This window comes from Rhinoderma darwinii, chromosome 6 (genome assembly GCF_050947455.1).
Source record: "Rhinoderma darwinii isolate aRhiDar2 chromosome 6, aRhiDar2.hap1, whole genome shotgun sequence".
Taxonomy (NCBI): Eukaryota; Metazoa; Chordata; class Amphibia; order Anura; family Rhinodermatidae; genus Rhinoderma; species Rhinoderma darwinii.
In genome coordinates, this window is record NC_134692.1 from 84,774,292 (window position 1) to 84,789,474 (window position 15,183).

The 15,183-nt window shown below is 39.7% G+C and overlaps 1 protein-coding gene across 1 annotated transcript in view; it reads left to right on the forward strand.

The window, feature by feature from the left end:
- The window catches only part of TNRC18 (trinucleotide repeat containing 18), a 778,682-nt gene that overhangs the window by 555,248 nt on the left and 208,251 nt on the right, over positions 1 to 15,183 (forward strand). Inside the window, exons 14-15 of the mRNA XM_075831538.1 lie at positions 1,900 to 2,008; positions 14,833 to 15,090. Of these exons, the coding sequence (XP_075687653.1) occupies positions 1,900 to 2,008; positions 14,833 to 15,090 (367 nt within the window). The remainder of the gene's footprint in view (positions 1 to 1,899; positions 2,009 to 14,832; positions 15,091 to 15,183) is intronic.

A 15,183-nucleotide genomic window follows, 5' to 3' on the forward strand; every position in this document is an offset into this window, starting at 1 on the left:
AGTTTGTTTGCTGAATTCTTCAAAGCAAAGAAAGAGTTAACTTCAAGCACTGTCTCAGACATTTTGTTAAGGCCAAAAAAAGACACATGTCCATCCATTCAATCCTATTATTCTGCAACGTTCATCCAGTAGAAGGCAAAATCTCCGTGAGGCAAAAGCCAATTTTCCTCTGTAAAAATTCCTTCCCATCTCCAGTAGGGAATCAGAATAAATCCCTGGATTAACGACCCATCTACAGTAATCTAGTAAATATAAAACCTGTAATACAATTACACTCAAGAAAAGCATCCAAGCCCCTATTGAACTCTTCAGTAAATTCACTATAACAATTTATTCTGGTGGAGAGTTTTATAGTCCCACTGCTCTTACAGTAAAGAATTCTCTTCTATGTTGGTGTAGAATTCTTCTTTCCTCTAGATGTGGATGCCCCTTGTTATAGTTAGAGTCGTCAGTATACAAAGATCCTTAGAGAAATCTCTGTATTGACCTGTGATATATTTATACATAGTTATTAGGTCAACCCCTAACCATTTTCTTTTCTAAACTAAATAACCTTAGTTTTGATAATCTTTATAACTGCTGTAGACCACCCAAGCAGGGGTTGAAACATTGCTGAAATTAAAGGCTTTTTGCTTTACAATTTCAAGAATGTGTACTGCAGTTTTTCGATATATAGCCATTTATTAGTTAGCCATGGTTTCCTTAGGCAGCAAACCCCCCAGACTATATGCCCTGCTGCTGAGTGGCAGAAGGGGGTGAAGGTTGGGAGTCATGGTCGGCCAGTAGTGCTGGGGCTTGGTCATATTTAGATTGTTGAGTGGAGAGGGCAGGTGAATATTTATCCATGCCACTTGGTGGCAACAAGGTGTGGAAGCAACTGTGTAGATGGTTTAGGTTCCCTAGCTCTTATTAGAACACATGGGACTAGGTGATCAGTCCTCTTATAGTAAATAGGGGTGTCCTGGGGCACAATCAAGCTTCTGCCAGTAATGGTGGGTCATTAGCAGACCTTACAGAAGAATGAGGGGAAGGACAGGTTTAGGACAGGGGTTAGAGATGGCACCCAGTACTAGGTAGGGGCGATTAATATGTGCCTGCACTTTTATTTAGTCCCCAGAAGATGGAGCTTGGAGGGGTATGAAGACTCATCGAAGACATGGTTGTTGCAACAGGGGGCCCTCTGCCAAGAGAAGAGGGGGTGATTGCAGCTATCAGGTGTCCCCAGTACTTCTCTGCACCCTTGCAATACAGGTCTAGTCTACAGCGGTTTGAGAGACAATTCAGTATAGGATAGGTTATGTTGGGAGCAGCAGGGTATGTGAAGTCTCTGGGTTTCTGGGTGGAGATGGCAGCTGTGCAGGGAGACAGAAAGTGCCACGTGGTCACAGGGAGGCCGTGGCACTGGGATCACCATCTGAAAGTGTGCGTGATCTGGTGCTAGTACTCCCCTTTGAACATGGGGGTAGGAGTTGGGCAGTCTATGCTCCAAGATTGTGTGCCTCTGGGGAGTGGTTCTGCGGTTGGCCACAGGCAGGACTTCTCCAGTTGCACTGTGGACCCTGGTGAGGTAATTTAGAAGGAAGTCTCCCCCCTGATTCTCCAGGTGTGTGGGGTTTGGCTGCTGGCCTAATGTCAGGGCAGGCATGATACCTTAGATTTTTGTTGGATTAAACGGTGATTCAATATGCCCCATGGGCATTCAAGATGATCTGCCTCGTGAGGTTCAACCTTAGGAAAATTTTAATTTTGCAAAGTTGCTTCGTTTTAGATACATAGCGAAAAGAATGAAAGATATTTTGGTTGCAAAGGTGTTCTTTTGATGACCGTTTGATGACCAGGCTTGACACAGCCTTTTCAATTACCAAACAAACTATCAAAATACGGTATCTATTTTTTAAGTTCACAGACCATTGTCAAGAAAAAAAGAAAGATGGAAGAAGCAGACGTAAAAATTCGCAATTCAGGCAGATGCACAGTATCCAACTTTCCAGGATTGTTTCCAATGAAGGTAGATCAAAGTTTTGTACATTTTTGACCTCTCTGCAGTTATTCCAGGCATTGACAGCTAATAGCCTTTCTCCTACCTGTACCCTTTCCTTCTAATTTTTGGCATTCAAGATTTCCCATCCTAGAGAAGAGAAACCAATTGTTAAAGGAGAATATTGTTCCCATCCAGACACTCTGTCCTATAACCACATAAAATATAACTGGTAAATGGAGATAGTATATACTGATATTATTCAGTGATGTTCACCCATTGAGTTGTCATTATGCCCAGAGGCAATTTGGTTATAGATTCTTATCTATGGCCTTATTAGCCTTACAATAGTTCTCAATACAGGAAGAAGCCATTGTAAATAGGATGTGGAGGCAGCTGGACATACTGGGAATAGATTTACCCACACGGTACAGATGTACATTGGAAGGTATATGGGTGGTCTTAGGGAGGAGTCAATGGAGAGGGCAGAGTCAACTCAGAGCTAGGAACATTTTAGACCATGTGAAGCTATGGGTCTCTTTCTTTTTTTCTGCCACCCCTGGACAATTAACACTTAACATCAGGAACAGGCTAAGTTACATTATATATGTGCTTTCTGTGTATGTATATAAATATAAGTATAATAACATTACAGCAGACTTTATACGTTTACATAGATATATTCTAGGAATCTATTATGTGGGTTATAGCTGAATAGAATATATATATATATATATATATATATATATATATATATATATATATACTATTTGTACATGAGTCTCTATATGTACATGCACTAATGGTCAGGTGCTGGATGTGGCTTTGTTTTTTTGTGTTGTTCCAGGAGACCATGTAGCATTGGGATCTGGATAGTTATTATATATACATACACATTACTAGTCACATGTGCTTAGTACCCAGGGAAGGTAGGAAAAGGAGGCGACTGTGTGTGGCTGTGTTCTCTATGTAATGTATTGTATCTTATTGTAATACATATTTCTTTGTCACTTCTATGTTATGAGCAAAGTATTTTTATATATTTAAGTATCTGCAAGGGTTGTATGTTACTCCTGTGGCATGTGAAGTACTGGAGTGTGTGTATATTGAAAACAATACAAAGTAAGCAGACTATATAGGAAACAGAGGTAACGGACTAGGGGCAGAGTAAAGGGAGAAAATATAGATAGTCCAAAGTCTCCTATTTCACCAGTCTTTAGACATGTACAGATTAAGCATCTAATCTCCTTATTTTTTACTACCATCCCACTACATTTACTTAATTCGAGAAAAGATGCTGTGATTCTTACTCTCTGGGCCTAATTTTAACTGTCTACTCATGTCTAATCCATTCCTTTGTCCAATCTCAATTACCCAACATCGAAAAATGGGAGTGAGACCTGGAATTTTCTCTTAAATCTTCTGGTTCTGCTTCAACATCCGTGGAGTCTGGATTAAAGTAAATTCCCTGGTTAGGATTGGGAACTCCTCAATAGATGTATCGAAAAGATCCCTCATTGCAAACCTTGTTGTAGATATTTATATTTTAAAATACCATATGATTTGTAGTTTTCTAAAGATTTTGTTTTCTGAACCTTGTAGGGCTCACTTGTTTAGTTACTTGTTAACCACTTTGTTAGTGTTTCCTGTGAATTATTTGCAAATTCATTAAAATATTCCTGGTCTTATTTACACATTCTTATTCTTTTTGGCAAAGCAGATGATAACCTTAATAGGTCTTATGGAAAGAGACTGTCCCATTTTGACAACCTATTTAGAGGGGTATCTTTCATCTTAGAATGTTTTTAGATATTTCTAAGACATTCCATAATATTTTGATCAGTTAGGTGTCCGACCTCCAGAACCTCACCGATCCAAAATAGAAAGGGACATCGGTCCTTTTGGGCAGTTCTCCTGCACCACGGTACTCCCGACCACCTGCTTTAAAGGGAACTGCAACACATCTGTATTAAATTAAATAAGCCTGTGTTGTAGTTTCTTGAACGCCAGGAGTGTCACTGTGCAGAGAAAATCAGAGAAGGAGCCGCAGCACCCCTTTATTCTAAAGATCGGTGGGAGTCCTGCAGTCAGCCCCCGATCTATTAGGAAGTGGTGACATATCTTAGCGATATTCCACCCATTCCTATAATTGGAAAACCTCTTTAAAGGGAATCTGTCCAATTGAACATGCTGTCCTATCTGAGGGCAGCATGTATAGAGCAGGAGTTATATGGAACTTTTTTACCACACAACTATATATGTCAGCTACGCTCCTACTTCTCTATAACATTCTGTCCACAGATTGGACAGCATGTTCAATGCGACAGGTTCCCTTTAAGTAAAAGAGAAATTAGTTACATTAGCCACAAAATTATTCCCCTTCTGATTATCCTAAAATAAAGTATAACTGCTTGTTTCTTGATATCGAAGATGAAAGAGATGATTTGTAAATACCTTCTTTATTAAGAAGTCCATGCTTTACACAGGTTGCCTGGATGAAATTATTGGGTTTTTTTATCTTAGAAATGCATTTCAACCAAGTGAGATTGCACATAACTACTGTCTTTTTTCTTAGCGGCTATTATCCAAATGGAAAATTATTTCACTGGTGTAATAGGTTTAATATTTAAAGAGAAATGAACATTGGAGAGAAAACATAATTTTATTTAAGAAGCCCGGAATGTTGGATTAACCCCTACCCGCACAATGATGTGACTGTAAGTCCTGGTGAGGGCTTACTTCCCACACCAAGACGTACAGTTACTGAGACATTCCCGCTTAGCACTGTCCTGGCGGACAGTTTCCGGGAGATCAGCTATCCCCAACAGCTGACACTCCCCCGTTGCCGGACAGCAGTGAAACGCCGTCGTTTTAGGCAATTAACTCCTTAAATGCAGCGATCGATAGTGATCACTGCATTTAAGAGGTTTGTAGCAGATCGGCACCCCCCACGAACCAATCATGGGGGGGTGCAGATGGTTGGCATGGCAATCGGGGGCCTGACAATGGCCTCCAGGTCTGCCATGTACAGAAGCCTATGAGGACCTGCCTCGGGCAGGTCCTGATAGACTTCCTGTCATTGTCACACTGACAACTGTAATATATTATACTACGTACATAGTGTAATGTATTTCAGCAGAAATCAGTGCTGCAGTTCTTCCAGTCTCCTAGTGGGACAAATAAAAGTTAATATAATTGTTGTATAAAAGTGTAAAAATAAAAGTTCTGAGTTAAAAAAAACAAAAAACTTTTTTCCTATGATAAGCTCTTTATTATAGGGAAAAAAATGAAAACCTTAAAAAAATACACATATTTGGTATCACCGCATTTGTAATGACCCAAACTATAAAACGATAATGTTATTTTTCCCACACGGTGAACACCGCAAAAAAATAAAAATGCCAGAATCACTATTTTTTTGTCACCACCCCTCCCAAAATATAAAATAAAAAGTGATCAAAAAGTCGCATGTACCCCAGAAAACTACAACCCGTTCTGAAAAAAACAAGCCATTACACAGCTTTTTTGATTGAAAAATAAAAAAGTTATGGCTCTCAGAATATAGTGACACAAAAAATAATTAAAAAAAACGTGTAAACGCTGCAAAACTAACAAAAACTATGTATATATGGTATCGCCATAATTGTATCGACCCACAGAATAAAGTAAAATTGTCATTTATATTCCACGGTGAGCACAGTAAAAAAATAAATAATATAAAACATTGTCAGAATTGCTGGTTCTTGGTCGTTGCTTGCCAAAAAATTTAATAAAAAGTGATAAAAAAATCGCATATACCCCAAAATGGTACCAATAAAAACTACAGATTGTCCCGCAACAAATAAGCCCTCACATAGCTCCACTGGAGAAAAAATAAAAAAGTTATGGCTCTCAGAATATGGTGACACAAAATGTGCAGAGCGTTCCAAAAGCGGATAAGATTGGGCACCATTTATCAGTGCGACGCTTCTGCGGATTATTATTTATTTACCGCATTATTGTACCCTCTTATTATGCCCTGATGTACTCCGCACAGATTACATATGCCCCCACATTATAAACTGAAATACCAGTAAAACCCCAAACAGCTAAATTTGCCCTCCAAAAGCCAAATGGCGCTCCCTCCCTTCTGAACCCTAGAGCATGCGCAAACAGCAGTTTACGTCCACATATATGGCATCGCCATACCCGAGAGAACTCGCTTAACATTTTACGAGATATTTATCTTCAGTGGCACAAACTGGAGACAACATATTGTGCACTAGGAGGGCATATGAGTTGAAAATTGCAATTTTCACTTTGCACCATCCGCTGCGAATTAACCTCCTCGCGCACCATGACATAATTGCACGTCGTGGTGTGGGGGGTGATGTATGGGGCGAGCTCACACGCACCCACTCCATATGCTGCGGGTGTCAGCTGCTTATTACAGCTGACACCCGGGACCAACGGACAGGGACAGTGATCACGCTGTTACAGAAGCCTGTAAAAATTACAATATACTGCAATACATTAGTATTTATTAGGGGGACTAATAAAATGTGTAAAAAAAAGTTAAATAAAGTTATTAGTAAAAAAAATAAAAAAATTTCCCCTAAAGTAATGTATAAAAAAAATAAAACATTTGTATCGCTGCGTTCGCAAAAGTCAGAACTATTACAATTTACCATTATTTAACTCTCACGGTGAATGCCGTAAAAAATCGCTGGTGTTTGGTCACCTTCAATTTAAATTTTTTTTTAATAAAAAGTGGTAAAAAAGTTTTATGTACCCAAAAAAACTGCAGCTCGTCCAGCAAAAAATAAGCCCTCAATCTAACAAATAAATTCAAAAGTTACGGCTCTCCGAATGTAGTTTTTTCTTTGTAAAAGTAGTAAAATATAAAAGAAACTATATAAATTTGGTAATACCTTAATCGTATTGAGCCACAGAATAAATTGTAAGTTTTCTACCACACGGTGAAAGCCGTAAAAAACAAACCCAAAATACAATGGAGGAATCCGTTTTTCTAATTTCAGCCCATAAATAAAAAAAATTACGTTTCCCAGCACATTATATGGTACTTTAAATGGTGCCATCAGAAACTACAACTCCTCCTGCACAAAATAAGCCCTCAGACCACTCTATTGATGGAAAAATAAAAAACGTTATGGCTCTTGGAAGGCGGGGAGTGAAAAATGGAAATGAAAAAGCATTAAATGGCTCAGCCCCTGTGGGGACAAAATTCTCACTACACCCCATAAAATTCCTTAAGGGTGTAGTTTCCCAAATGGGGGTCACTACTTGACCTCAGAGCCCTGCAATTGTGGGCCTGTGCTGAGAAAATCACCAAAATACGCCTCAAATGTTCATTTTGCTCTTTACTTCTGAACCCTGTGTCCAGGCAAATTATATATTGAGGGTGTAGTTTCCAAAATGGGGTCACTTCTTGGGGGCTTCCTCTGTACTCTGGTACCTCAGTGGTTTTGCAAATGCGACATGGCGCCCAGAAACCAATCCAGCAAAATCTACCTCCCAAATAGCGCTCCTGGCTTTCTGAGCCCTGCCGTGTGTCCAAACAGCCGTTTATACCACACGGGGTATTGCCGTACTTTGGAGAAATTGCTTTAACCCCTTAACGCTCAGTGACGTACTATTACGTCATGGAAAGCGCCCTGTTCGCGCTCCATGACGGAATAGTACGTCTCGGGAGTAACGGCCGTTTCGGCCGTCCTCCCGACACATACAGGAGCTGTGACAGCTGCTGTCTTGTTCAGCAGCTGTCACAGCTCCTACAGCGGGGACCGATCGCTGTGTCCCCGCTGATTAACCCCTTAAAAGCCGCGTTCTATAGAGATCGCGGCTTTTTAGGGGTTAAGCTGCCATCGCCGGCCTGCTACACGATAGCGGCCGGCGATGGTGACTATGATAACCGGACACCAAACAATGGCGTCCGGCTATGCCATAGACTGAAGCCTAGTGGGTCCTGACAACGTCAGGACCCACTATGCTTGCTGTCAGTGAGTAGCTGACCGTTCTAATACACTGCACTATGCATGTACATGTAGTGCAGTGTATTCGAATAGCGATCAGGGCCTCCTGCCCTCAAGTCCCCTAGTGGGACAAAGTAAAAAAGGTGAAAAAAAAGATGTGTAAAAATAAGAAAATAAAAGATTTAAAAGTATTAAAAGTAAAAATCCCCCTTTTTCCCTTATCAGTCATTTATTATTAATAAAAATATATAAATAAACTATACATAATTGGTATCGCCGCGTCCGTAACGGCCTGAACTACAAAATTATTTCGTTATTTATCCCGCGCGGTGAACGCCGTAAAAGAAAATAATAATAAACCGTCCCAGAATCACAATTGTTTGGTCACTTCACCTCGCAAAAAATGGAATAAAAAGAGATCAAAAAGTCGCATGTACCTAAAAATGGTATTGATGGAAACTACAGTTCGTTACGCAAAAAATAAGTCCTCGCACGGCTTTATTGATGGAAAAATACAAATTTCTGGCTCTTAGAATAAGGTAACACCAAAAGTGAGTGATTTATTACAAAACGTATTTTATTGTGCAAACGCCATAAGACATAAAAAAAAACAATAAATATCTGGTATCGCCGTAATCGTATCGCCCCGCAGAATAAAGTGAATATGTCATTTATAGCGCACGGTGAACGCTGTAAAAAAAATAGAATAAAAAAACAATAGTAGAATTGCTGTTTTTTAGTCACCACGCCACCTAAAAATAGAATAAAAACTGATCAAAAAGCCGCATGCACCCCAAGAAAACTGCAATGGATTCCTCAAGGGGTTTAGTGTCCAAAATGAGGTCACTTTTGCTTGGTTTCCAATGTTTTGGCGCCACAAGACCTCTTCAAACCGGACATGGTGCCTAATAAAAAAAGAGGTCTCATAATCCACTGGGTGCTCCTTTGCTTCGGAGGCCGGCGCTTCAGTCCATTATCGCACTAGGGCCACATGTGGGATATTTCTCAAAACTGCAGAATCTGGGCAATACGTATTAAGTTGCGTTTCTCTGATAAATCCTTTTGTGTTGTAAAAAAAATGGTATAAAGAGGATTTTCTGACAAAAAAAAATGTAAATTTCACACCTACTTTGCTCTAAATTTCTGTGAAACACCTAAAGGGTTCATAAACTTTCTACATGCTGTTGTGAATACTTTGAGGGGTCTAGTTTCTAAAATGGGGTGTTTGATAGGGGTTTCTAATATATAGGCCCCTCAAAGCAACTTCAGATCTGAACTGGAACCTAAAAAAATAAATAAATGAGGCAATACTTCGCTTCTTACATTATACTGATAATGAGCCGTGCCCACCCTGTGATGACCCCAGTTTTGACCGTTTGTATAAACGGAGACCCCTATTAGACCGTTTCAGTGCCCGGTTTTCCCAAGCATTCACCCCCGAGACGTGTATTTCTATTGATGAGTCCCTGGTACATTTTAAAGGGAGGGTTCAGTTCCGCGAGTACCTGCCGTGTAAGAGGGCAAGGTATGGCGTGAAGATATATAAGCTGCGAAAGTGCATCAGGGTATACCTACAAATTTGGATATATGAAGGAAAGGCCACCCCCAAACCAGACTGCATCCTGGACTACAATAGGTACATGGGAGAGGTGGACTTGTCAGATCAAATCCTGAAGCCCTACAGCGCCATGCAGTGTGGTATAAGAAGCTGGCCGTGCACATCATACAGATGGCTTTGTACAATGCGTACGTGATATGTCGATGTGCAAGCCAGACAGGAACTTTACTGGAATTTCAAGAGGTGATTATCAAGAACCTAATCTTTAGGGACCAAGAAGGGGGGGCACCCAGTACTTCTGGAAGCGGGGCCACACGCATCGTACCAGGGCGGCAACACTTTCCAGGAGAAGTTCCCCAAACTGGCAAGAAGGGAAAAAGTCAAAAGAGGTGCAAAGTCTGCTATAAGAGGGGGATAAGGGATGACACAATATACCAATGTGACACGTGTCCCGAATAACCAGAGCTCTGTATGAAAGAGTGTTTTAAAATTTATCATACATCCCTTGGTTTATAATTTACCCCAATTTTACTTACCCTGACGCCCCCCGCACAGCTTATCCCCCTCGTCTTTCCCCTCTGAGCCCTGCTGTGTGCCCAGGCAGCTAACAACCACATGTAGGGTATTGCCGTACCCAGGAGAACCCACATTACAGTTTATGGGGTGTAGGTCTCCGGTCAAAATGCTCACTACACCTCTAGATGAATGCCTTAAGGGTGTCGTTTTTAAAACGGGGTCACTTCTTGCGGGTTTCAACTGTACTGGTACCTCAGGTGCTTCTGCATACATGACTTCGTACTCGAAAATCCCCAGTAGGCCAAATGGTGGTCCTTTCCTTCTGAGCCCTCCCATGGGCCAAAACGGCAGTTTATCACCACAAGTGGGGTATTGCTGCACTCAGAACAAATTGCGCAACAGAATGGGGTATTTTGTTTCTTGTGAAAATAAGAAATTTTCAGCCAAAACGACATATTATTTGAAAAAAATAATTTTGTTTTCATTCCCAGCCCAATTCAAATAAGTTCTGTGAAAAAACTATGGGGTCAAAATGGTCACAACACCCATAAATGAATTCCTTGAGGGGTGTAGTTTCCAAAATGGGGTCATTTGTGGTTGGTTTCTATTGCTTTGATACCTCTGGGGCTCTGCAAATCTGACATGGCACCCGAAAACCAATCCAGCAAAATCTGGACTCCAAAGAACAAATAGCGCTCCTTTGCTTTTGAGCCCTCCCATGGGCCCAAACAGCAGTTTATCACCACAAATGCGGTATTGCCGCACTCAGGATAAATTGGGCAACAAAATTGAGTATTTTATTTCTTGTGAAAATAAGAATTTTTGAGCTAAAATGACATATTATTGGAAAAAATATATATTTTTTTCATTCCCAGCCCAATTCAAATAAGTTCTGTGAAGAAACTATTGCGTCTAAATGGTCACATTATCCATAAATGAATTCCTTGAGGGGTGTAGTTTCCAAAATGGGGTCAGTTCTGGTGGGTTTCCATTGCTTTGACACCTCTGGGGCTCTGCAAATGTGACATGGCACCCGAAAACCAAACCAGCAAAATCTGCACTCCAAAGAACACACAGAGCTTCTTTCCTTCTGAGGCCTCCCATGAGCCCAAACGGCAGTTTATCACCACAAATGCAGTATTGCCACACTAAGGACAAATTGGGCAACGAAATGGAGTATTTTGTTCCCTGTGAAAATAAAAAATGATCATAAAAAATGACATCTTATTGGAAAAAAAAAATTTTAATGTCACAGCCCAATTGAAATAGGTGTTGTGAAAAAACTGTGCTGTCAAAATGCTAACAACAACCATAAATGAATTCCTTGAGGGGTGTAGTTTCCAAAATGGGGTCACTTCTGGCGGGTTTCCATTGCTTTGATACCTCTGAGGCTCTGCAAATGCGACATGGCACCCGAAAACCAATCCAGCAAAATCTGTACTCCAAAGAACACACAGCGCTCCTTTCCTTCTGAGCCCTCCCATGAGTCCAAACGGCAGTTTATCACCACAAATGGGGTATTGCAACACTAAGGACAAATTGGGCAACAAAATGGGGTATTTTGTTCCCTGTGAAAATAAGAAATTTTGATCACAAATGACATTTTATTGGAAAAAATGACATTTTTTTCATTTCACAGCCCAATTCAAATACGTGCTGTGAAAAAACTGTGTGGTCAAAATGGTAACAACAACCATAAATGAATTCCTTGAGGGGTGTAGTTTCCAAAATGGGGTCACTATTGGGGGATTCCTACTGTTTTGGCACCTCAACACCTCTTCAAACCTGGCATGCTGCCTAAAATATATTCTAATAAAAAAGAGGACTCAAAATGCACTAGGTGCTTCTTTGCTTCTAGGGCTTGTTTTTTATTCTACGAGCGCAGTAGAGCCACATGTGGGACATTTCTAAAAACTGCAGAATCTGGACAATACATATTTAGTAGTGTTTCTCTGGTAAAACCTTCTTTGTTACAGAAAATAAAATGAATAAAATTGAAATTCAGCAAGAAAAATGACATTTGCAAATTTCACCTCCACATTGCTTTAATGCCTGTGAAATGGCTGAAGGGTTAAAAAACTTTCTAAATGCTGTTTTGAATACTTTGAGGGGTCTAGTTTTTAAAATGGGGTGTTTTATCATGGTTTCTAATACATAGGCCCCTCAAAAGCCACTTCAGAACTGAAAAGGTACCTTAAAAAAAAGGCTTTTGAAATTTTCTTAAAAATATGAGAAATTGCTGTTTATGTTCTAAGCCTTGTAACGTCCAAGAAAAATAAAAGAATGTTCAAAAAACTATGCCAATCCAAAGTAGACATATGGGAAATGTGAACTAGTGACTATTTTGGGTGGTATAACCGTCTGTTTTACAAGCAGATGCATTTAAATTCTGAAAAATGCTATTTTTGCAAAATTTTCTCTACATTTTGCAATTTTTCACTAATAAACACTGAATATATCGACCAAATTTTACCACGAACATGAAGCCCAATGTATCACGAGAAAACAATCTCAGAATCGCTTGGGTAGGTTTAAGCATTCCGACGTTATTACCACATAAAGTGAAATATGTCAGATTTGAAAAATGGGCTCTGAGCCTTAAGGCCAAAACTAGGCTGCGTCCTTAAGGGGTTAATAATTATTTGGTGCTGTTTCTCCTTTGGAAAAAATTTTGATATTCATTTTCACTGCCTAATGCTAATAAATTCTGCAAAAGGCATGTGGGGTCTAAATGCTCAATATACCCCTAAATAGATTCCTTAAGGGATATAGTTTCACAAATTTGGCCACTTTTGGGGTGTTTCTACTGTTTTTGTCCATCAGGGGCTTTGCAAATGCGACATGACACCTGAAAACCATTTCAGCTAAATTTGAGCTCTAAAAGCCAAATAGCACTACTTCCCTTCTAAGCATCCGTTTATTCCCACATATGGGGTATTGCCGTGTTCAGAAGAGATTGCTACAAATATTGAGGTGATTTTTCTCGTTTAACTATTGTGAGATTGAAAAAATCTTAGCTAAAACTCCATTTTATTAGAAAAAAAGTTACATTTTTTTCACTGCCTAATTCCACTAAATTCAGCAAAAAACCTGGGGATCAAAATGCTACTATACCCCTCTATAAATTCCTAGAGGGTTTTGGACCCTCAGGGGCTTTCCACATGCGACATGGCATTCGAAAGCCATTCCAGCAAAACTTGAGCTCCAAAAGCCAAATGGTGTTCCCTCCTGATCCCTGCCATGTGTCAAATCTGCAGTTTATTACCACATATGGGGTATTGACGTAAACGGGAGAAGTTGAATTACAGTTGTTGGGGTGCTTTTTCGCCATTATTACAAAAAAAATGTAGATTGTCATTTTTAGAGACTAATTCCAATAAGTTTAGCAAAAAACTTGTGCGGTCAAAATGCTAACAATTCCCCTAGATAAATTCCTTGAGGGGTGTATTCACCTTTGGGGGGTTTCCACTGTTTTGGCACCACAAAAAAAGGAGGCCAAAAAATCCACTAGGTTCTTCTTTGATTCTGAAGCCAGTGTTTCATAGCATTAGCACACTAGAGCCACATGTGGGATATTTCTAAAAACTGCAGAATCTGGGCAATAAATATTGAGTTGTATTTCTCGGGTAAAACCTTCTGTGGTAGGCTGGGTTCACACGAGCACATTAACGTCCGTAATGGACGGACGTATTTCGGGCGGTAGTCCCGGACCGAACTCAGTGCAGGGAGCCGGGCTCCTAGCATCATAGTTATGTACGATGCTAGGAGTCCCTGCCTCTCTGCAGGACAACTGTCCGGTACTGTAATCATGATTACAGTATGGGACAGTAGTTCCACGGAGAGGCAGGGACTCCTAGCATCGTACATAACTATGATGCTAGGAGCCCGGCTCCCTGCACTGAGTTCGGTCCGGGACTTCCGCCCGAAATACGTCCGTCCATTACGGACGTTAATGTGCTCGTGTGAACCCAGCCGTACAGAAAAAAATGTAATACACATGAATTTCAGCAGAAAAAAATGAAATTTGTAAACATTGCTTTAATTCCTGTGAAACGTCTAAAGGGTTAAGAAACTTTCTATTTCCTGTTTTGAATACTTTGTGCGGTGCAGTTTTTCAAATGGGGTTATTTATGGGGAGTTTCTAATATATAAGACCCTTAAAGCCACTTCAGAACTGAATTGGTCCCTAAAAAAATTGGTTTTGTAAGTTTTTTTGAAAATATAAGAAATTGCTGCTAAACTTTTAAGCCTTGTAACATCCTAGAAAAAAAGGACATTCAAAAAATTATGCAAACAAAGTAGACATATGGAAAGTGTTAACTAGTAACTATTTTGTGTAATATTACTATTTTTTTTACAAGCAGAAACATTTAAATTTAGAAAATGCTCATTTTTGTACATTTTCTCAATATTTTGGTGTTTTTCACAAATTTATACTGAATTTATTGACCAAATGTTTCTAATAACATACAGTACAATATGTCACGAGAAAACAGTATCAGAATCACTTGGATAGGTAAAAGCATTCCAAAGTTATTACCACATAAAGTAAAACATGTCAAATATGAAAAAAATCTGCTGTCTCCACATGTCCAAAACAGGCTCAGTCCTGAAGGGCTTATGAGATATTTGGAACTAGAGAACACATATCTAATGTTGCTACTGAAGTTTGTTTAGTAATATATGTTATATTAATGTTCCTCAGAATCTAGGTATTTTGTCATATTCTTCTTATGTGATTCTTTTATAAGTTGAAAATACTAAAAAATATATATTTTTAACTATCAATAAAATTTATTTTAATACAGATACATATTCAGAAGATGATGAAAACATAATAGTGAATGAGTGGCTGTCCCAGCCCAGATCATTACATTATAGCATGCGTAATATGCTGACAACAAAAATGAAGACTCTTGGACGATCACCTCAACAGATCTCCTCATTATATAGGACTTCCAAATCCAAGCAGACACACAGCAGAAATAGACAACTCTGTTGGCTACTACCTGATCCAGAGGCTGAGTCATCTTTCAGCGATTCAACGGAGGACTCATTGAACCAAGGTTACTAGTTTTACAAAGCAAAAGTTCAGACTCAGAGATACAGGGAATTTCGGCTGTTAACGGTGATCTCTGGTTGGCTATCTGTCTGTTCTG